The sequence below is a fragment of the Phalacrocorax aristotelis genome, chromosome 3 (assembly GCF_949628215.1).
Source record: "Phalacrocorax aristotelis chromosome 3, bGulAri2.1, whole genome shotgun sequence".
Classification (NCBI taxonomy): domain Eukaryota; kingdom Metazoa; phylum Chordata; class Aves; order Suliformes; family Phalacrocoracidae; genus Phalacrocorax; species Phalacrocorax aristotelis.
The window spans coordinates 14104451-14127441 of NC_134278.1; the positions used below are offsets into that span (position 1 = coordinate 14104451).

Genomic DNA, 22991 nt, shown 5'->3' on the forward strand with positions numbered 1-22991 from the left:
ATGGCACCTGAGGAGGTGCATCCCAGAGTCCAGAGGGAATTGGCTGATGTAGTCACCAGGCCACCCTCCCTCCATGATATTTGAGAAGTCATGGCAGTCGGGTGAAGCCCCTGGTGACTGGAAAGAGGGAAACATTGCACCCATTTTTAAAAAGGGTAGAAGGGAGGACCCTGGGAACTACTGACCTGTCAACCTCTCCTCTGTGCCTGGGAAGGTCATGGAGCAGATCCTCCCAGAAGCTATGCTAAGGCACATGGAGGACAGGGAGGGGATCTGAGACAGCCAGCACAGCTTCACCAAGGGCAAGTCCTGCCTGACCAACCTAGTGGCCTCCTATGATGGAGTGACTACATCAGTGGACAAGGGAAGAGCCCCAGGTGGCGTCCATGTGGATTTCTGTAAGGCCTTTGATGTGGTCCCCCACAGCATCCTTCTCCCTAAATTGGAAAGAGATAGATTTGATGGGTGGAGTGTTTGGTGGATGAGGAATTGGTTGGATGGTCACATCCAGGGGGCAGTGGTCAACAGATGGAGATGGCTGAGAAGTGATGTCCCTCAGAGGTCTGTACAGGGATCAGTACTGTTGAATATCTTCATCAATGACGTAGTGGGATTGAGTGCACCCTCAGCAAGTTTGTAGATGACACCAAGCTGAGCAGTGCAGCTGACATGCCAGAAGGACGGGATGTCATCCAGAGAGACCTGGACAAGCTCGAGAAGTGGGCCTGTGTAAACCTCATGAGTTTCAACAAGGCCAAGAGCAGGGTCCTGCACCTGGGTCAGGGCAACTCACAATATCAATACAGGCTGGGGGATGAAGGGATTGAGAGCAGCCCTGCTCTCAAGTCAAGAGAAGGACTTGGGCGTACTGGTGGACGAAAAGCTGGACATGAGCCAACAATGTGCTCTCACAGCCCAGAAGGCCAACCGTATCCTAGGCTGTATCAAAAGCCAGCAGCTTGGGGGAGGAGATTCTGCCCCTCTGCTCCGCTCTGCTCTGGTGAGAGCCCACCTGGAGTCCTGCATCCAGCTCTGGAGCCCTCAGCACAGGAAGGACATGGACCTGTTGGAGCGGGTCCAGAGGAGGACCACAAAGATGATCCGAGGGCTGGAGCCCCTCTGCTGTGAGGACAGGCTGAGAGAGTTGGGGTTGTTCATCCTGGAGAAGGCTGTGGGGAGTCCTTATTGCAGCATTCCAGTACTTTAAGGGGGACTATAGGAAAGATGGGGACAGACTTTTGTGCAGGACCTGTTGCAATAGGACAAGGGGTAATGGTTTTAAGCATAAATAGGGTAAATTTAGACTGGATATTTTTTATGATGAGGGTGGTGAAGCATTGGAACAGGTTGCCCAGAGAGGTGGGCCTGTCAGGGACTAGACACTTGTCTCAACATTGTTGGCAGGCAAGTTTCTCTATCAAAGGCTGATCACTACGGCAGCTGAGCAGAAGAGTTTGATCACCAAGATTGACCCGACAGGAATGTGTGCCCTGTTATCTTGGAGTCCATTTCCCCTGAACATATGACGATGCTCAAGGCTGACTGACAACATATGGGGGGGCTCGGACCCTCTAGAACTTTCAAGCACCCTACAGTAATGCTACTGGGCATGCACCCCACTGCTGAGCAGGAGGTGTGCACATGCAGAACAGTTATTGACTATGCAACAGAGCAACCTTATAAAAAGGGGAAACCAACAAAGACAGTGTGGGGAGTGTTCTGAAACATCACCCCCTCCACCGGCTTCAAAGATACATCGGAATCCTGGAACTCCCCACCCGGATTGCCTGGACTGGAAGGACTGCTGCAGATCCATGGTGATCCCTCTTGTTCCCTTTTTCACTTTTTTTTTTTCCCTCTCTTTCTTTGCCTTTCTCCCGTGTATCTATTTTTGCCCAAATAAAGTGACTTGGCACTTGACTCCATTTTGAGTCTTAATTCTGTTTCCGAGAATGTAAAAGGAACCTGGTCAAGATAACACATTGGAGTTAGTCAGAAGTTAAGCCCAGCCACTCCCAACCCCCCAGAATTATTTGAGGTTAGTTGGAAAGCAACAGATTTTAACCTCTTCCGGATTGTTTGACCCAATAGTGGATCATGACAATGCCCCATCCCTGGAAACATTCAAGGTCAGGTTGGATGGGGCTCTGAGCAACCTGATGTAGTTGAAGACATCCCTGCTCACTGTGGAGGGGTTGGACTAGATGACCTTTAAAGGTCCCTTCCAACTCAAACTATTCTATGCTCCTATTATTCTATGAGTTTATGATTCTATCATATGAATAATCTATAGATTCAGTCATGATTCTGAGAAAATGTGTATGTAGGCATACCTTGAAATCAATAGGTATTGCTGCTTGTTGGATGGAACCCAGAGTGTAATTACAGAATCACAGAATGGTTGGGGTTAGAAGGTACCTCTGGAGATCATCTTGTCCAACCCCCTGCTTGAGCAGGACCACATCCAGGTGGGTTTTGAATGTCTCCAGGGAAGGAGGCTCTACAGCCTCCCTGGGCAGCCTGTGCCCCTGCTCTGGCACCCGCACAGGAAATAAGTTTTTTCTCATAATGAGGTGGACCTTCCTGTGTTCCAATTTGTGCCCATTGTCCCTTGTCCTGTCGTTGGGCACCACTGAAAAGAGTCTAGTTCCATCGTCCTGACCCCCTCCCTTTAGATATTTATAGGTATTGATGAAATTCCCCCCTCAGTCTTCTCTTGTTCAGGCTGAACAGACCCAAAGATTTACTCTACATTTCCCACAATTCTTTGAAACTTAGGAACATGTTATACTATTTGTTACTGCTTTACAAGCTACATTGTTAACTACAGCTAAAGAAATGTTATTAAGTAAGGAGACAGCCAGAAAGCGTTTTTTTCTCAGTAGTTGCTTCTTCCTACTTTCCAGGTATTGAACACAGCTTTTATATTGCCCTGAATCCCTAGCTGCAGAACTTATTTTTCAGTTTAATGTAATTCTACGCTGCACAGTTGCCTACAAGACTAAGAGGCTACTAAATACACGGTAAAATTAGAGTACAGGAGCAGAAGTGGCAGGGTGTGAAGTAACTTTCTTTCAATTTGACGAACACTTTATAAAGATGCAGGAAAGAGACTGAAACCTGTTCTTTCATAAACAGGCCTATTTTTATCTGCTTGAGAGAGCTGAATTATCTGAGTGAAAGCGTTTGTAGGACTGAAACATTTAGAAGTTCTACATAGCATCATTAAGTATGGAAGAATAATTTGTGAAAAATATATGACTTTTGCTTTTTTCCCTTTTTTTTCCCTACTCGTTAAGAGTTTAATTAATACACTCAGGCCTTGCCTACCTTAGGTGTTCCTTACCCTAAATTTCCTCACTATCGTTTGTTGTAGTTGGTAGCTGTCTCCCCGTTTCTTGCCCCAAAAGCGCATCCCACCCCTCATGGCTTAGAGGGGAGGTGGCGGTCTCTGAAGCCGCAGCTGCCGCCCTTCAGGGGAGCTGCTGAGGCGGTGAGGGCTCCCCGGCCTCGCTCCCTTGCCCTCAGCGTCGCGCTTTCCCCGGAGCAGATTCCCTTGCAGGGCTCCACAGCCCCTCGGGCAGAGAAGGCTGGGGCCTCCGCCCCCGCGGCGAGGCGGGGAGCGGAGCGCGGCGCCAGGCGGTCTCGGCCGGCGGCGGCGCTGAAGGGGTTAAAGGCCGCCCTCTCCGCGGAGCTGTCGGGCGTTACTGGTTTGGCCTCCGCCAGGCACCGTCCCCGTCGCGGCGCTGGGTGGGTGTGGCGAGCATGGCGGCCGCCGGCGGGGAGCGCGGACAGGCGGCGGGGGGCGCGGCGGGGATGGCCGGTACCGGCGGGGAGGAGGACGGGGAGGAGAATATCCTGTACGACCTGCTGGTTAATACCGAGTGGCCTCCGGAGACGGAGGTGCAGGTGCGTGGGGCCGCGGCGCGGTCGGGGTGCGGGGGAGGGCGCCGGCCACGTCGGCGCGGGCGGGGATGTGCCGCGGGGGCGGGCGGCCTGGGCGGGGGTGTGCCCCGCCGCCCCGGACGGGGGAGGCCGCCGGCTTCCAGCGCCGAGGGGACGGGCCGTGGCCCCCAGGGAGGCTCACTGGGCTGCCCGCCCCGTTCCTGGTGGGCACCGGAGGGGGGGGTGGGGTAGCAGGGGTGCCCCTACGTTCTCCTGCCCTTGCCGTGGGCTCCTGCCATAGAATTCCCGCGCTGTCACTCGTGTGTGTGCCGCCTGTGGTGCCTTGGGGTCCTTCTTGCTCGTTACTCGTGAACGGTGTATACCGGGTTCCCTTTAGCTGGTACGAGAGAGGCTGTGATGAAGTCCAGGTCTCACCTCCAGAAGCAGATGTACTGAGAGCAGTGGAAGCTGTCCTGGTGAAAAGGCGGTCGTTATTGCGCTCACTTTGCATGAGAAAGCTAGATCCCTCTCTAGTCTTGTATATCAGAATGGTTGCATCTGTGTGTTCAGGAGTGGGTTAAAAGGGAGAAGTATATAGCTTTCTGTCTGCAAGGCACACAGATGGATGCCAAAGCTTTAAAGATGAGAAAACATTGTTCTTGTATTGCAAGTCTTTGTTTTGCTTCTGTCTGTTCTTCTTCATGGGTCATTGGAAAAGCTGAGAAGCTCTTTCATTTTTGATTTTTCGTCTTTTCCCCTGCAACATACTGAGCTAGCTGCATCTATGTCTGTTCTTAGAATCATAGGATCATTAAGGTTGGAAAAGACTTGTAGGATCATGGAGTCCAACCATCAAACCAACGCCCCCAGGCCTCCTAAACCATGCACTGAAGTGCCATGTCTACGTGCTTTTTGAACACCTCCAGGGATGGTGACTCCACCACATCTCTGGCAGCCTGTTCCATGCCTGACCACTCTGTCAGTGAAGGCATTTTCCCAAATATCCAATCTAAACATCCCCTGGCACAACTTGAGGCCATTTCCTCTCGTTCTGTTGCTAGTAACTTGGGAGAGGAGACTAACCCCCACCTTGCTACAACCTTCTTTCATGTAGCTGTAGAGAGCCGGTTGTATCTTGTCTGGTTTGGATTTAGAGGATGCAAGCAGTGTGGTTTAATTTCTTTCTTGTAGCGGCTTTCATGTCCACTGCAGTTGTAAATGCATTTCCTGCTAAAAGTAGTTTATGGAGGTATTTTAACAAAGTTTTATGCTTAATGAGAACATCTGAAAAGAGATGATGTAAAAACATCACAGGTGGAAGAATGTACCTATTCATAATTACTGAAATAATTGTCCTAAAAATACATTTTTGTTTATCAGAGACTTTTTTTTTTGTTTTGTTTCACTTAATCTGTAAATCCTCAGTTGCAGAAACAGGTGTGGGATTTTGGAAAATATGATTGCAATGTTACTCATTACTAACTTTATAGTTTGTTCATATAGGTGAGTAGACAGTTGCAACTATTTTTATTTAACTGTGTTTTGAGAGATAGTAAATAGTGTTTGTTTTTAGTAACATATAAAAGTGATTTACCCATCTGCAAACCATGAGGAGTAGTTAGGTGCAGTAGCATGAGGCTGTGGTTCTACAGCTGCATTAAGGGGGCACGTTTCTGGCAAGTATCCCTTCTCTTCCGCTGCTGTTAGTATTCTTGAAGTTGTGTGGTAAGTTGATTAAAGAACTGGTTAGTCTGAGAAACAATTGTGTTGTTTTGTTTCTTTTTGTTGAATGCTCACCCTAGTACTCCTTTCGGTACTGGAGTGGGGGGGTGAATAATGTGTCAGTCAAAGCTGAGTGAAGTGTGAGACCTCCCTTTAGCGGCAGTGTTGGGGTATGCCAATTTAAAATGATCATGGGACCGTGGTCTGTGGGTCCTCTTCTGCCCTGGCAGTCAGCGTTTCTAAGCGTCGTAGAATCTTGCTAGTCAACTTCAGCAAATGGTGCAGGCTATTTTAAGCTTCGTGTTTCTTGCCTATTTATTTTCAAGATAATTGCCATTTGTAATGGCAGAAATTGGAAGGCTTGAAAATATTACGTTATGTAGTTTGTTTGGATTTATATCCTTCCTGAAGACTGTCGGTAGCTAAGGACACTTCTGATATTCTTTTTACACTTTTAGTGGGAACTGATTTCAGTGGCATACATAGGCAAACAAATTATTTTGTCAGCATGATTCAGTTTTCGCCTTAAGGTGCCTTAACAGTGCTATTATTTAGGTGATTGTAACTTTCCCTTTGGAGCATCTGTTTCTTTTTTAATCCTGGTTCATTCACGCTTTTTGGAAAAATTCACAAAACACTCCCTGTCTTACTTCTTGTAGAACTGAATGGTTTGGAATGAGTTGGGTGAGGGGCAGCAGAAAGGGAAAGGAAATTGAATGCCTCACTGGGAAACGAGATTAAATGTCTTCCTATGCAGTCATCTAGGATACAAAGCAAGGCCTTAAAATGAACTTTTTACAGGTCTCTGCTGACTTTGGTTTATTTTTCTGTTATCTCATTTGGGATGATTAAGTCTTAATTGCAGAGTCCTGAGCGCTTACAACTGTAATTATGACAGTTGGAAGATGAATCCTGTGATGAGTATGTACAGTTTTGTTAAATTCAAGACACTGATAAAACTGTCAGGTATTTCTTAAGTTAGAACCCGAAATTAGCTTTAATTTTAGTTCTTGTTAGTATTCTCATTCACCTGTGTTGAAGTTCCCAAGAACAATTATTTTTTTGGTGGTAATAAGATATTTGTAAAGGACATGTGCAAGGAACTGACAACGCCGGAGAAGAGAGCGGTGTGGAAATCAAGCAGCCTGTGTTCAGTGTAGTGATGTAATTGTATATCATGCACTGTTTGGGAACCCTGAAATATGTAACGAGAATAAAAGTAATTATTGAGTAGTTGATCAGTGAAAATAGTGAAGGAAGCAGTGGTTGTGGAGGAGGTTGCAGGGGAGCACTCATGGAATCATTTGTGTAAATACAGGCAGACTGAATTTTTCCTTTTTTCCAGTAGACAAGTACTGTCTAGCTTCTTGTATTGAATATATCACTTGATTCTGTGTGGTTTTTTCATTGCCATCTAATGTTTTCAGATTTCCCCAACACTCTTCCTCCCCACCCCCCGTAAGCTTGCTAGGTGTGCGACAAAATCCAAAACTAAGTGGGTGCCTTGTCAGCAAGGAAGTTATTTAGGTTTTATTTCTGGAATGCTCTAGCAAAGAAGAACTTGACGTTGTTTTCCCAAATGGGAGTGAATTAAAAAAGAAATATAGCTGATCCAGTAGCCATTGCTGTTGCTGAGGTGATAGGAATGTATTATAAAATGTAAAATTCAGGTCTTGAGAGTATAATAGTAAATCAGCTTTGTGAAGGATGTAATATGTGGAATAGGAGCCTGTAGTTTAGGCTCAGGAGTGGACATGAAGAATATTCCAAAAAATCCTCGGGAGGTATAAGCAATATTTGGAAATGTTTTTACTGGGAACTTTTTTAATCCAAAAACTTTAACAAGGTCTTCTTTTAACCTCCCTAGGTTAGCTCTCCCTGAGGTACTATGATAGCTGTAAGAAATAATTTGTACTCTCACTTATTTTACTGTAATATCTTGTTATTCCTGGTTGAACAACCTGAATTTGGAACATGATCTATTAGTACAGCTGTGTTGTCGTCTCACAGCATGTAACAAGCCAACCTGATTATTTGAAAGACTATTCTTGGGTTGCAAAATTTGCATAGAAAACCGCTAATCTTCACTTCAATAACTTAAATTCAGAGCTCAATTTTTTTTTAATCATGGACATAACTCTGGAACTTTGATAAATTTATGTGTCTTTCAGTATTTGCTGCTGTATAACTTGGAGTCAGAGGTCTGAATATTTAAGTTAACAAGTAATGATCTTCTCTATGTATTACGTAATGAAGGGAAGAGGAAATTCATTCATCACCTACTTTAACACTCGGTTTGTTGTACTCTAAAAGTATACGTGTGACTGCTTATTTTGAAGATTTGTGTGTGATGCCTTCCTTACTGGTTATCTTGTCTTCTTAGTTTAATCCCTTTTTCCTACTTTCTTATTGGCAAATAATTTTACCTCTTATAGCTAAGAAGATATATCCTATGTTGTTTTATATTTCTTTTTTCTGTGTTTGGAGACAGCTTTCGTTTATATAGTGAGAGTAGTTGTTCCCCTAAGCCATAAGTAGAGGAGTACTGCTGGAAAGGCTCTGCGAGATGGTATGGAGTGGAGTGGCTGTGTTACCTGGTACAAATTGACATAAAAAGAGTTTTTCTGCAGAAGTTCTTTGTTTTTCGTAATATATCTGAAATTTCATGAGTTGTCTTTGTGTAGCTTAGCAGTTAAATATTAGCATAATATGTTGAACACTAATTGCTTTGTCTTCTTCTGGGGATTACAGATCAATCTGGCGTTCATTTGGCATAGGGAAAATGATTTATAATGCCTTACAGGAGAACATAATCAGAAGTCAATGTCTTTTGTTACTACCCAAAGATTAAGGCAAAGCTGAACCAACAGGCAATCTGCAGTACATTTTGTTTATTATGTCTTGGTATTTAAGACATTTGGCTTTATAGCCTGCTCTAGCTTATGCAGTTAAATTACTCACTACATGAAGTTGCAAGTAATAGAAAATACATAAGGAACTTGTAGGCTAGCAGGCAACTTAAATTTAATCAGTGAATATATGTATGAACGTTGTATTTAAGTTAATATGTATAACATAGTGTTTGACCATTATTGTAATTGCAGCCAAGAGGCAACAGAAAACATGGTGCATCGTTTATCATCAGTAGAGCAATTACAGGTAAATATGACCAATTCTTACGTACATGACTCAAGAATGATGCGAGGATTGCTTGTAAAATCTACAATTTCTGCACTTTAGGGTGGCTAGTGTAATGGAAATAGAGTGGAGGGTGTTTTCAGGAATGTGTTTTCTGATTATCAATATCACTATGTTATTTTTATGTCATTTTTGTGGGCTTTCTTGTTTCTATTAGCTGATGGGGGCAAACTAATAAATCATACATCTAAGAAGTTTAGAAGTTCTGTTGTGTTTTGCAAAATGTTCTTGATTTTTTTTTTTTTTCTCTACCAGCTCTTGCACTGGACTGTTTGCTGGTTAGACGGTTCTATAAGAAAGCTTACATTATGGTCATATTACATTGCTATTCAACAGTTGGTTTATGCAGTAATTGGATTGCATTTTTATCCAGTAGGAATTTCTCTTATAATTTCCAGGAATGTGTAGTGATCTTTTTAATCTGCCATTTGCATTTACTGTAATATGAGAATTCATTGGCCAAGGATAAAGGGTTTTTCCCTTAGTACCTCTTTCTTCTGTGAAAATTTCTGAGATTCTGTGTGCTGTAAGCTGGAGAGTGTTTTAAAACCATGAGAGATGCAATATTTACCTCTTTTTCTGTTGTAGGTCCTGCATTGTTTTTGCTTCGGTACATCTGGTACAGGTAGGTTTGAAAATAGTGCTTAATCTTCTTATTTGGTTATACTTTTATAGCTTTTTGAGTTGATGAAAAGCTATTTTTGATGAGATTGAAACTGAACACTTGTTTAGAATATTGTCCAAGCAATGCTTAGCATATTTTCTTTTCATAAGTTTAAGTTGTAAACACTTGAGTTGCAGCTGAAGCCTATCTGGTGTATACTAATTTAACTTTTCACTTTTATCAGAAGCCTAAGTAAACTTGTACTTGGAATATCTTCTTACTCAAAACACATATTTGTCCTTGCTGCTCCCAACTGAAGTATCGCAAGTGAAGCTGGGTTTTTTTGAGTAGGGTGTGGTTTCTTTTTTTTTAACTTAACCCTCAATGACATGGCGTGGCAGGATATGCTTCTTTTGGAGTAATAATTTGAATTTTTTCTTTCTGGACAGTTCAAACTGTCAAAAAGCTTGATAAGTAGTTGAGCAACACTCATGCCTTTTATAAATTTAACTTCTCATTCAAAAGGCACTTAAATGGTCCCAGAAACATATTGGGATAAATACTATGTTCCCGGAGAATTTCGGCTCTATGGTTGTACTACTCTGTTGATTTACTTGGCAGGTTTGAAGAGATCAGTTCTTCCTTTCTGGGGGTATTCTGTTGGTTGGAAGATATATGGAAAGGGACACTAAAGTGGCTTCCTGTGAAACAATACTATGCTTGGATTCTGCAGGCAATGCTCTTTTCCCTGTTGCTGGTCTTCTACTTTATTTTGCACCCCTCTCCCCGCCCTGTTCTTTCAGGGGTTGGTGTTTATGGACTCCATACCATCATATAAGTCTAGTTGTAAGGATTCAGTTGCAGATAGAATTAATTTTTTTTCCCCTCGCCCCGCTCCCCACCCTCCCCATCATATTAAAATCTGATTTCTAGCTTTTATAATTGATTCTAATTGTGATTTTTATGTGTGTAATAAAAGCATTTGGGAGGGAGCTCAGGAGGCCTCTAGTTTCAAGTCCTGCTAAAAGCAGGGAGAACACTGAATTCAGACATTCAGCCTAGGTCCCTTAGGGCTCTGTCCAGCTGGGTCTTGAAAAGCTTAAAGGATAGAGATCCCAAAGACTCTCTGGCCAGCCTGTTCCACTGCCTGACTGTCTTCATGGTGAATAATTCTCTTCCTTATGTCAGCTTGGAACTCCTCTGTTTTAGAATAATAGAATCATTTAGGTTGGAAAGGACCTTTAAGATTATCTAGTCCAACTGTTAACCTAACACTGCCAAGTCCATGGAAGGATTGATCATGGTTTCTTGTGCTCCTGCCATGCACCTCAGTGGTTCCCATCATCGTAGTAACCTCCTTGGTATTGGGAGGCTGCTGTTTGGTCCCCCTGAAGCCTTCCCTTCTCCAGGCTAAATAAGTACAATTCCCTTAGCATCTCCTTGTTGAGCAAGTGCTCCAGTCCAGTTCCCTGACTTGGTCAAGGTCCAGTCCCCTGACCTGATAGCTCTCCAGTTTATTGGTGTTCTTGTAATGGTGGGTCCAAATTGGCCACTGGCCAGAGTATAAAGAGTGATGAGTAAATAAAATAATCAGTTCCCTTAATATGTGGGTTTGTTCTGTTAGTACAAACAAGGATGTTGTTAGCCTTCATTGTTGGCAGGGTGCAGTGTTGATTCATGTTTAGTTGCTAAAACCTCCCAGGTGGTTGAAGGTTGCCTTAAAGCTAAATCATCTGGCACATGCATCGCAGGTCAGGTACTGCTTTTGTGAGGTGTATCTTCTGACTTAGCCTAATGTTGTTATTTCAGCCCTGCGAAGTTTTCTCTGCCCACTGGACTGGTTCGTCTAGTTAGTAAGCAGATCAACTGGCACCTAGTGCTTGCAAGGTAACCAGCTTACATGCTTTTCTGTTTTTGGCAGTGGTGAATGTATTAATGCTTCCTGTCCTCACCCTGCTGTCCCTTTTGGTAACAATGCTGAATTAATATTGTGCTGAAGTCATGTTATTTTTTTTCGTGAAGAGAAATACTGGAGGCTTTCACAGGTAGTCTTGGGAAAGAAAGGTCAGTCTGCTACCTAGGAGCTTCCATGCTGCTTCCCTTCATTTAAAGCATCTCTCACTAAGGTCTGAATGTCTTTCTAACTTTTGAGTTAAAGTGGCTTGCAGTGCAGTCATTCTCAAACTGAAGTACTGAATTTGATCATTTAAAGACCTGTAATTTAGCATGTAATATATGTAAGATATGTAATATAAATTGCTTATTTTAAAACTTGTAGAAAGTGTATGCATACCCTCAAGATTTGTCTGCTATTGTATCTTTAGAGGAGAAGTGAGAGTCCCAAGGCTAGAACCAGCTTTTCTGCAGTAATTTTAGCAGCATCAGTGTGATCACTGGCTTTTAAAAATAAGCATAAATATGTACAGAAAAAAATGGTTAAATGACATGGAGGTAGTATGGAATGTTTTAGTTTATGTATTACTGCTGAATGTGATCAGTGGTTCAGCAAGAGCTCTGTACTGTTGAGAGATAGCGATTCTTTGAGAGAAGCAGTGATCCCTTTTGATGTACAATGTGCCAGCTGCAATGGTGTATGTTATGTACAAAGACAGGAGACCTGCTCCTAAGGAGATGACGTAAACAACTCTCAGACTTCAGGAAGTTATTCCAGATAAAGCAATACATAGTTTTAGGTATTGCCGTTATAAAATTATCCATAAGGAACATCTGATTCCAACCACCTCTGCAGCACAATTTGAGATGTTTCTGTTTTCTTAGTGCTGTTAGAAAAGAATGACAGATACATTTCAGTGGCATGAAGGGAATCTTATTATAGCACTGATTGTTTTGATTCTTGAAAGAGGAAATTTATGTTTAACCTTTCAGGAAAGCACCTACAGCTCTGATGCATGTTCTGTAAGGACTTGGACATTAAGTGAACTTTTACACCTTTATTTTTCTCTTTCAGCAATGGTAAATTGTTGGCAGTTGTTCAAGACCAATGTGTAGAAATCAGGTAACTTAGTATCATCTGTTGCTTCATGACCACAGTTGTGGAGCTCTGAGAAAGTGTTTCTAGTAATTTACTAACTATACTTTTAAAGATTTTTCTGTGGTTTTTTTTTTTTTTTGGGTGGGGGGCATTTTATATATTGTTGTTGTGTTTTAGCCCCAGTCAGCAACTAAGCCCTACGCAGCTGCTTGCTCACTCCTCCCATCCCACTGGGATGGGGGAGAGAATCAGAAGAGCAGAAGTAAGAAAACTCATGGGTTGAGATAAGAACAGTTTAATAATTATTATTCCTAGTGTTACTATTTTATTATAATAGTAACAATAATAATAATATAATGAAAAGGAAAATAGAGAGAGACAGGTGAAACCAGGAGGTGGGTGGGGGGAACAAAACCAAAGAAAGGGAACAACAAGAAGTGATGCAACCGCTCACCACCCGCTGACTGACGCTGCCAGCCCCTGAGCCGCGATCGCTGCTTCCCCTGGCCAACTGCCCCCAGTTAATATACTGGGCATGACGTCATATGGTGTGGGACATCCCTTTGGTCGGTTTGGGTCAGCTGTCCTGGCTGTGCCCCCTCCCAGCTCCTTGTGCACCCGGCAGAGCACGGGGAGCTGAAACAGTCCTTGGCTGGTGTGAGCACTACTTAGCAACAACTAAAACATCTCTGCATTATCAACACTGTTTTTCAGCACAAACCCAAAACACAGCCCCATACTAGCTACTATGAAGAAAATTAACTCTATCCCAGCTGAAACCAGGACAATTGTGAAAGCAAGCTGTGGAATAACCTTAACATATATCGTAACTTAGAAAGCAGAAGCCTTCTGTTTCTTCTTAGTTCTTGATGACCATTCCCCATTTTCAAATAAAAAGCACCCCCCCTCAAACCCCCTGCAGTTATTAATGTTGTAGATAGATATTTACATACATTTATCTGTATCACTCACTCTCTTCTTTTCAAGATGTGAAAGAAAAACGATGAAGATGCTTCAGAATACTAAACCAAAATTGTTGTCTTTCTAACCTTTGCCTTTCTGTTCCCCTTTAAAGTCATCATGAGGGAATAGAATTTACCTCCTAAGAAACAGGACAAGGCGCTAGTATTCTGCTTCACTGTAGAGTAGCTGGCATGTATGACGCTTCACCTTATTTCACAAGTAATGTGGATTGCTATAGAGACTGATGCTTTCCCTTTTCTGTCTGCTCTCTAACAAGCTCTCCTTTGCCAGTTCAAGAATACATTTAGCTGTAGAGCGGACCTTGATTGAGTGTGTTTACTTGCTTCACAAAAATCCATTTGCTAGAAGGTCAGACCTTCTATTTATATGTAAAAGAAGCAAGTGTATGAAAATTGTTCAGAAGTGGTGTGAACACCATAAATGTCAGCTTATAGGCTATAAAATAGATCTTGTGTTTCAACTGTATTAATGTAACTATATTCTTGCATTGCTTGTAAAATTGTAAGCTAGAGACTACAGACTAGGGTCTTTTTTTTCTGAAGTTACATGCTTTTTCTAAAGTTCTGAAATGCTGCTGTCCTATTTTGAACAATATTACTACTAAATGACGGATATTAGTATTTAAGCATTGGGAGGAGGCTTTCTAAAATACTATTGCTAGTTACTGCAGCTTCCCAAGGGTGAAGGCTACTGTCTGCCTTTTGAATAAGTAGTTAAATATGTGCAGGCCTTTGAAATGTGTGCTTAGAGTATTTTTATAGCATTCTGTTTATTCTGGAAAATTGAATGGTGCTTTTTTTCCTTATTTAAATCCATGAGTCTTTTTCTGCAGGTCTGCAAAAGATGACTTTGGATCCATAGTTGGAAAATGTCAAGGTATACAATATGGCAACCTCTGCACTATTAGTGTCATCATTGTTCATTATTCATGCATTGCTAAGTGGTGGTGTTGGTTTACTTTAAAGATAATGTTGTGACTTCTTAAAAGCATTGGGAAGAATCTCTTAAGAATTTTGCTTTGTGAATAGCTCCTTTACTCTCCCTCCCCCCTCTTCTTTTCGTGATGATTTAACATAGAAAACCTGAATCTGAAATGACATGATAGTTAAAATTAATGGGTTTAGGAGACATAGCAGGTGTTGGAGGTGGTGGGTTTTTTTTCCTTTCCTCTGAGATAAGCTTGTAATGATGGTAGGCACCCTGCAGTTTTTGATGCAGTTGACTTTGTGTTTTGTTTTAAGGAGTTGTAAATTTACATTTCATTTTTTAATAACTTTCTTCCTTTTCCATAGTGCCAAAGGATCCAAACCCTCAGTGGAGGCGAGTGGCCTGGAGTCATGATTGTACTTTACTTGCTTACGCTGAAAGCACTGGAACAGTGAGAGTGTTTGACCTCGTGGGTAGTGAGCTTTTGGTCATTTCACCGGTAAGTGCTCTCTTAGATTAAATATGAATATATTAGAATGTTTTGTAAGGATAAAAAGTAATTTTTACTCTTTGGCCTCTTTTTAATAATGTCTGACTTTGGTATAAAGGTTTACAGTATGAATATCATGCACAAATGTACCATGAAGTGTTTTATCATACGATGGATATATTATAGTTAAACTTAAGTCCTGTGTAGCACTTGCAAAGCATGTACTTTCTACTGTTGTATCTAGTCAGAAACTTCACCTTTCTTTTCTTGTTCTTAGAATTGTGGTAGGTCTTCAGGTGCATCAGATTGTGAAAGTAAAGAATCACCTACTTAGTTTGTGTGCAAGTAATTCCAATGTGTAGTAGGAGATTACAGATCTGCAGTTTATATGCCAAGTCATTTCTAAATCAAGAAATATCAATGAAAGAGCAATATAAGATTTTTTTTTTCTTGGTATGAGAGTTGATAATTGCTGTTGGCTTGCCCTGCACAATATATTTTATATTTTGCGTATTCGAAGGCTATATGAAACTAATTTGGGGAGGTGGCTCAAGTGTGTTTCCTTACTATATTGTCTTTGCAGACTTTAAAGGAATAATATTTCTTTAAAAATCAAGATAAAGGAAGTGTATTTTGTTACTAACACAAGCTATAAAACTTGTTTTTTTTTTTAATACATTTTTACACAATATAGTAAATTTAACTTCCTAGTTCTTTCAGTAATCAAGTTACTTTCTTCTTTTTCTATTTTCTTTTTTTTAATTCCCTTTCTCAATATCTGTCTGTGTTTTTGGGTAAAGACAGCAAGTTTTCCAGGAGATCTGAGTTACGCTATTGCTGGATTGATCTTTCTAGAGTACAAAGCAAGTGCCCAGTGGTCAGCTGAACTGCTTGTCATTAATTATCGTGGAGAACTGAGAAGTTATCTTGTAAGGTAAGCATAAATTCTGACTTGCTTTGAGAAAGCACTGTGGACTTCAAAGGAATTCTTTCCACCCTTTAAAGAAAATAAATCTGAAATAACATGTATTTCTATTCCCTGTACTTAGTGTTGGAACAAATCAAAGCTTTCAAGAAAGTCATAGTTTCAACTTCAGCAGCCATTACGCCTATGGAATAACTACTGTCATTTATCATCCTGGTCACAGGTAAGTGTTCCGTTTGTTACCTGCCAATAATATGGTAATGAATAAAAGTGGCAAAACAAACATTAACCTGTGTTGCATAAGGAGGGGGAGGAAAAAAAAAAATCTATTTTAATGTTGGTGTTTGGTGAATCAGTAATAACAAGTCATATATCATTGTACCTGTGAAAGAAGCACTAGCTGGTGATCTCACTTTACTAATCGAATAATGAAAAGCAAGTTGTGTCCTTTACTGTATAAGTACCTTGCATAAGCAACTTTTCTTGGTGTGTGTTTTTTTTTTTTTTTTTTTTAAGAACACCAGGAATAGTTTCAAAAGATGTTTCTGAATTTGATGGGGGTCAGGGCTGCTGTGTAGTGTTTTTGTGGTTCGCCCCCCGTCTGGATTTGATTGCTGACTTGTTGGCTAGTCTGTTTTGCCTAGTGTTCTGACTGGGACTGTCAGGCTTTGGTATTTGGAGTTGCCTTGTGATGTGTATTCTCTATTAGTAACATGTTGGGTACAGGTACCAGACTTAAAAGATGTGCTATTTGACTGACTGCTCTTGAACCAAATGTAGTTGGAATGGGTCCTGGTTAGCCAGTACTTATGTTAAAATGTGTTGGCCTTTTTAAGATCTACTTGTTATATAACAAGGTAAACTCAGAAACTTACTTGTTATTTGTCTTCAGTTGCAGGAACTAAACTTCCTTCTAGATATTTTTCTTCTATTAGATCCACTAGGATTGCATTTGTCAGCACAATATGCTACATCGCTGTATTGTTAAAAATCAAAATTAGACTTGGCTATCGAATACCAGAAGAAACTCACTGGTTAAAAACTTGTTCTCATTTTTCAATGTTAAGTGATCTGTCCTATCTATCTCAGGAAAAGAATGGTTATTAATGAGAAGTAATGGTCTTCTAGCTTATACTCAAAATTAATTTCTCAAAGGTAATGGTTTCTTTTCTATGTAGTTTGTATCTAGTAATTCCACACAATTAACACTCGCTATGCTAAATCTAGAGTTTTGAGGTAGTAGGTGTGGGTTACGGAGCTTGGGTAGTGCTATCTGATCAGACAACAGAACCTATTCATTCTTCCCTTTGATCAGTCAGGGGTTCATGGTTCTTGACACTTGTTTCCAACATTTTCTTTTCTGCTCCTAATATTAGGAAGTAGATTGATTATAGCAGTGAGTGTTGCAAAGAGTATTGCTTAATATTAAAAATATGGTAAAAAAATTAGTCTGACAATTATAATAGATGTGCTTGCTTTTCATTTTTGGTGTGTTTCTGAGCAAATGATGTCATAACTGTTACACTCTTATAATGGATGAACCCTTAACAAGAAAATATATAGGAAATCAGCTGGCATAGTTGTCAACCAAATAGTATGGATGTCACTTTGTGTGTGCTGATGGTAACATGTTGCCATAGAGGTTTGAAGTGGCGTGGGGGGGGGGGGAGGCAAGAATTTCAAGTTTTGTGTTTTTTTTTTTTTTTTTTTTTTCCCCTCCCACATCCAAGAGAAGTAATGGCTTTGATTTTCCTACTATTCTTGTAAGATCTTAGTTAATGTTTTTAAAAGTTGGTATTAGTGTGAAGTAAAAGAGCAGGAAACAATGCTGGATTTGTGCTTAGAACAGTTTATTCAGAATATTAGTAATTAAAGTTAATTTTTATGGAAGCTTATGGTTGGCGTAATTTGCTGTTGATTTTTATTGCCTGTATTACATAGTTTCTAGGGAGTGAAATGCCCTTTGCTCACATGAAAAGATGTGGTTGTATCTGCTGCTGAAGCAATAGGTTTGTGTAATGTGTGTGGCATACACATTCAGGAATTACTTGTTTTTACTGTAGAATATTCTGACTTGTTCCAAGAAAAGCAGAATAGTCAGGTAGAGTCCCTTGTGATCATAGTATCTCCTGCTCTGTGCAGTCAGTTGACTTGCTCAGTAAAGTTGAAAAATTGGTACTTGAAAGAATGCACAATTGGATGGAAAGCAGAAAGAACTGATGTTTTGCCCTTCATGTAGGCGACTCTTTTCTGTTTTGAATTTACGCGGTGGTAGAAAACTTCTAAATTTGACATTAGATAACTCTAAATTCATGAGCAGAGTCTCTTACTGAAATTGTCTTTTTATAAAAAAAAAACCAAACCGCCAAACCCAGGAGTTGAAGGGAGGCAGTTTTCTTAAACTGTGCATTAAAGAAAATTGTAGATACATATGAACACTTCAAAGCTTTCATTTTCAAGAACGTGAACTTTGATCACTGAACATATGTTCAACTTTGTCACTTTGTGATTTCTTGCATTTCAGTTTCAGATGGTGAAGGTTTACTGGTCTATTTCCACTGCTTGTCAGCCTTGACTTATTGCGCTCTATATTGTTATGTATTTGCTCATTACCTATTACAGTGCAATTAAATAGCTCATTAGAACTTAATACACTCAATTTTTTCAACTAGATGTATGATAATGCCAGAGAGAATATTTCAGTAGGGAATGTATCTGAATCTGTAGGAAAACTTGAAACAATAGCTTTGGGAAGAAGTCTAATAACAAGTTTATTGCTGTTGAAGTGTTATATACCTTAAATTAGATGCCTAATGCTGGTGTTCGCATGTGATTCAGCTTTCATCTATGATGGAATTTATGGTGCACTTTAGTTGATAAAACTTAAATATCTGCTTCAGTGTGAGCTCTCTGTAAGCTCTAAAGGAAGATTCAACACGTTGCTTATTTTGAGCATCTTATGCAGGAGCTGAATCTCTTCAGGGTTATCTGCAATCGCTACAGAAAATGTTTGATATTAGAGCCGAAAATGCGTGATGGCTGTAGGAGATGAAGGGTTTTAGATTCAGTTGGAATTTGCTTGTTGTACCAAAAGTGATGAATGAAGAATTGGTAGAAGCCTCAAGTTTTTCTTGGATGTCTCAACTGTACTTGCTGTTCTTGAGACTTGTGTTATGCTAGCTATCTTCAGCCCAACTTTGTAGAAACCTTTGAAATAGAGTACAGTTGAGGGTACTGCAAGGGCAGCCACGTTTTTGAGACTGGAGGAACCTCTGGAGATCATCTAATCTGTTCCCCTTCACAGCAGGGTCAAGTAGAGCAGGTTGCTTGGAGCCATGTCCTTGCAGTCCAAGACATGCACATCTCTATCTTCCCTCAGGAGCGTAGTGTGAGTCAAGGCCTCTGATGTTCTGGCGTAGCTGCTCCAGTGGGTTCTGGGGATTGAGCCTGGCAGCACATGATGACAATTGGTGAGAACATGTACAGAGAGAGTTTCTGGCCATGGTTTTCTGCAAAATGCTGCATCTATTGGCTGTGCTCTAGGCCTGGCACTTACACAGGCCTTTTTCTAGGACTTGTTGAAAAGGTTCCTGACCCTTGGTCATTAGGAGTCAGCTGGAACAAAAGCTCAAAGCACCTTTTGATCAGAAACAGCTGGCAGACCTTGTTAAAAAGCTTCTAGAGCTTGCTAGCTACTCTGGCTGGCAATGGCAGGCATCATGAAGTTATGTTCCTCAGAGGTTTCCCAGGAGTCCTTTGATGATCCCAGAAGTATGCAGAAGATTAAGACGATCTAGAAATGGAGCCCAGAAACTTCTGCGTGCTAGCTGTGCTCTGTGAAGAAAACACATGCAAGAATAAGAATTAGTTAAGACTTTAACATTAAGTACTGAAGTATGTTGCATTGATCTTGATGTCCATAATGGCATGATAGACAAAACTTTCCCTTTTAGGGAGTTACTATTAAGTGTCAGATATTAACATTGCTTTGTGACCCATCCAGAGTGACATAAAGCTACAGCTGATACGGTGTGATTTAAGAATCCAAATATTTGGCCAGGAAAAGTAGTTTTTCATGATCCTGGGACAAAAAAAAAGAAGTATTGGCATGGTATCGTCTTATTCAGTCTGAGACTAACTTAAAAAAAAATTAGTAAACAGGACAAAAACCTCTCCTGTTGGTGTTCCCAGTCTGCCTGTCAACTTGTTAGTCTGGAGTCATATCCTGTCTAGTCCTGAAAAAACAATAGGTAAACAAGGCCAGATCTTTGCTGAGGTTCTCAGGAGTATCTTTCATTTTCTTTTGATGCTAGTTGTGTTATTCATCTTAATAATTTCTGTCCCTGCTGTTGCATTTTGCTCTCTGAAAAGCTTTTTAACATTTTAAGAATGTGCTACCATGATGAATTTCCCTGCAGTCCGGGGAGAAGGCTTTTTGTCTTGAGGTTGTGTGTTTTGTGTGCATCTAAACTGATATGACATCTTCATTCCAGCTGTCATTGAGTTTCATTTATCCTAAAAGATACTTCTGAATTATAAATATGTTACGCTGTTTGTGACAGTTTTTCCAAAATTTCTTCGAAAAGATTTATCTTGATGGAGTTTTTGAGAGCTTGTTCAGGCAGTTTTGGAGCTACTGCTGTCACTATTATTGACAATTCTTCTCCTGGTCTTTGTGCTACTATTTGTCTCTTAGTCACCTCTGGCACGGTGTGGTCAATTGTAATTGAGTTCTAGTCACTGCTGCTGTTGGAACTTTTAATTCAGTGGCATGTTGCAATGGAAGCTGGAGCTTATAGAAGAATTTAGGTGCCTATGGATGGACAAGACTATAGATAAACTAATCTTCCGCAAGCTTATGCCTGCTGTCTCTTGGTTATTAGGAAATGCTAGCTGTGTTGTACTGATTTCATTAAGTTCTTGTTTATTGATTTTTTTTTTTTAAATTTTTTTTTAAAGCTTCCTCATGGTCAGGCTGCGAATGAGACACATGTGAAACTTGCTTTCTGTGCTAGAAAAAGTTAGGAAATTCATCACTATGCGTAACGATTGACCTTGCCAACATTTTGCCGAGTTTTAGGATTTGATTTCATGTTCACTGATATTGGACTGTGTGCTCAGATGTGAGGACTCTAACATGTTTATTCTTGACTAGCTAAAATGGACATAAACTGCATCTTGTACAACAGGGTAGATAAGTATTTTGCTCTAAAACCTATTTGAGGTCTTACAAGGAATTTGATGTGGCATGCTATGTCTCTGCTGAAAGTTCCTTTGTTTGGTAGAGGTGTGTGCTGCAGGGTATTTGAAAACTTGTCATTTCCTTGTTTTTAAGTGAAGTTCCGCAGAAGAATTATGTAGCATGTCTAAAAGATGGCTTTTGTATGACTTGAGGGCAGCTCTTGGGTTCTTCAGTCAGTGGCAGCATGTCAAGCTTCTTAGATAGAACAATTGTAGACAGAGGAAAGTTGCAGAATGGAACTGTCAGGAGAAGGAAAATAATAAATATGCAAAAGGGAAACATACAAATGGATTATTAAGTGTATGATGTTTAATCTGTGAATTTTTCTCTTCCCAAGTGCACCTTTCCCCAGTAATCAGCAGAGAATTTGGTATTAAATTATTTTGTGTAGTTCTGAGAACTGTGGTGTTTATTGGTGGTTGTACCTCACCTGTTACTGTTTTTCATGCTCCTGAAGGATTGATGATGTTCTCTCCAAGCCTTCCTTGGTTTAAGTCACTTTCTTCATGAAAGAATAACAAACTGTTCAAGTAGTTTCTAGCATTTGTTGATGTCCCAAAGTTGAATGAAATTCAACTTGCTATGTTCTGCTTGTTGCTTCTGATTTCCTCAGTGGCTTGAGTATGGGATTGCTTAAATATTCTGGTTTTCAATGTCTGCCTTTCCATTATTGTTATTTTTAACCAACCCCCTAGTCTTTGAGAGTCCTGGTACCAGAGACCACCTCAGATCAAGCTCCTGCTTAGTGTGACTTGCAGAGCAAAGTGCTCTTACTAGTATTTTAGGTTAAAGTGGTGTCTTGGTAAGTTTCTCAGAGTTCCTGTTCAAATATTTGCTTGAGAACTATCCAACCAAATGACTGGAGTGAACAAGCAGTATCAAAACCAAATGGTGTTGATTGGTAACTGTTAAAATGTGAAGCAACTCAGGTTCATTTAAGATGTAAAGTTTGTCCCATAAAAGGCTTAATGCAGTCTTGTATTACGAGCTTGTTCAGAAAAGAGGTGTGCACCGTGGGAGTTCTTTTGGTATTTTAACACTGGGATTGCTGTGCTTGCTGAGCAGCAGTTGTATTCTCTGTTTAAAAAGTAGTATTTATGGTAAAGTTTCTTCCATGATCTAGATAATGCTGGAGTACAGTCCTCTCTTGTTGGTCTGTTGGAATTCTCTTGCAGATTGTCTAATATCATCCTTTGCTAATTGTTGTCATCTTCATAACCCAATTGCTTTGCTAAGTATCTATGGGAAAGCGATGATAGGTGAATTTTATTGCTACCAGAAAAGTATGCTAATTACTCAAGAAGTATATTTGCTTCCACACGCTATTCAGATTACCGGTTTTAAGGAGTCTGAAATATGATCTGTGCTACTCATGCTAAATTTCCTTGACTCTGATAAGAATTTGCTTGCTCCTTAAATGATAACATGGTTTCTTCTTGGTACACTATAGCAAGAAACCACTGTGTCATGGATTCTCAGTCAGAAACTTTACATATTCTAAAGTTAAACAGCCCTTCCTTAAGGGACAGGTAATTCCTCTTAGCTGTGCTCTGCTTCACTTTCTGATCATAAGAACAATGAAAAATTACACATTTTCCTGTTAATTATGATGGTGGACTGAGGGGCTTCTATTGCTGTTGTGGCAAATGGTGAAAGTGATTTCTGCTTTGCTGTCTTAGGTAACTCTGTATACCATAAAATAACTGAAACTCTTAAGAGCCTCGACAGACTGTAAGCATCTATGGTAGAAGTCATCTTGCTGTACGTTTGTGCATAGCGTGAGACCTGGGAATGTTAAATGAGTTTTACTGACCTCTTAAAGAGGATTAAAAGTGGAAGGAATTTTTTTTTTTTTTTTTGTTCCTTTCAGTTGACTCTAGCAGGAAATGCTTTGAAATGCACTCAGATCACAGCTGAGTGTGCTATATGAGCATCAGCCACTAGGTGGTAGAGCATTTCAAGAGTAATGCAGGCTTTGAAAATTGATAAGGGCTGAACTTCTGGCTCTTCCCATCTGTGCCT

General features: G+C 40.6%; 1 protein-coding gene across 1 annotated transcript in view; it reads left to right on the plus strand.

Moving 5' to 3' along the window:
• Nucleotides 1-3748: 3748 nt before the first annotated feature.
• Nucleotides 3749-22991, plus strand: part of NBAS (NBAS subunit of NRZ tethering complex) — a 188265-nt gene continuing 169022 nt past the window's right edge. The window contains exons 1-9 of the mRNA XM_075086782.1: nucleotides 3749-3909; nucleotides 8712-8766; nucleotides 9394-9430; nucleotides 11219-11296; nucleotides 12378-12425; nucleotides 14218-14261; nucleotides 14678-14811; nucleotides 15603-15736; nucleotides 15852-15950. Of these exons, the coding sequence (XP_074942883.1) occupies nucleotides 3766-3909; nucleotides 8712-8766; nucleotides 9394-9430; nucleotides 11219-11296; nucleotides 12378-12425; nucleotides 14218-14261; nucleotides 14678-14811; nucleotides 15603-15736; nucleotides 15852-15950 (773 nt within the window). The 5' untranslated portion in view covers nucleotides 3749-3765. The remainder of the gene's footprint in view (nucleotides 3910-8711; nucleotides 8767-9393; nucleotides 9431-11218; nucleotides 11297-12377; nucleotides 12426-14217; nucleotides 14262-14677; nucleotides 14812-15602; nucleotides 15737-15851; nucleotides 15951-22991) is intronic.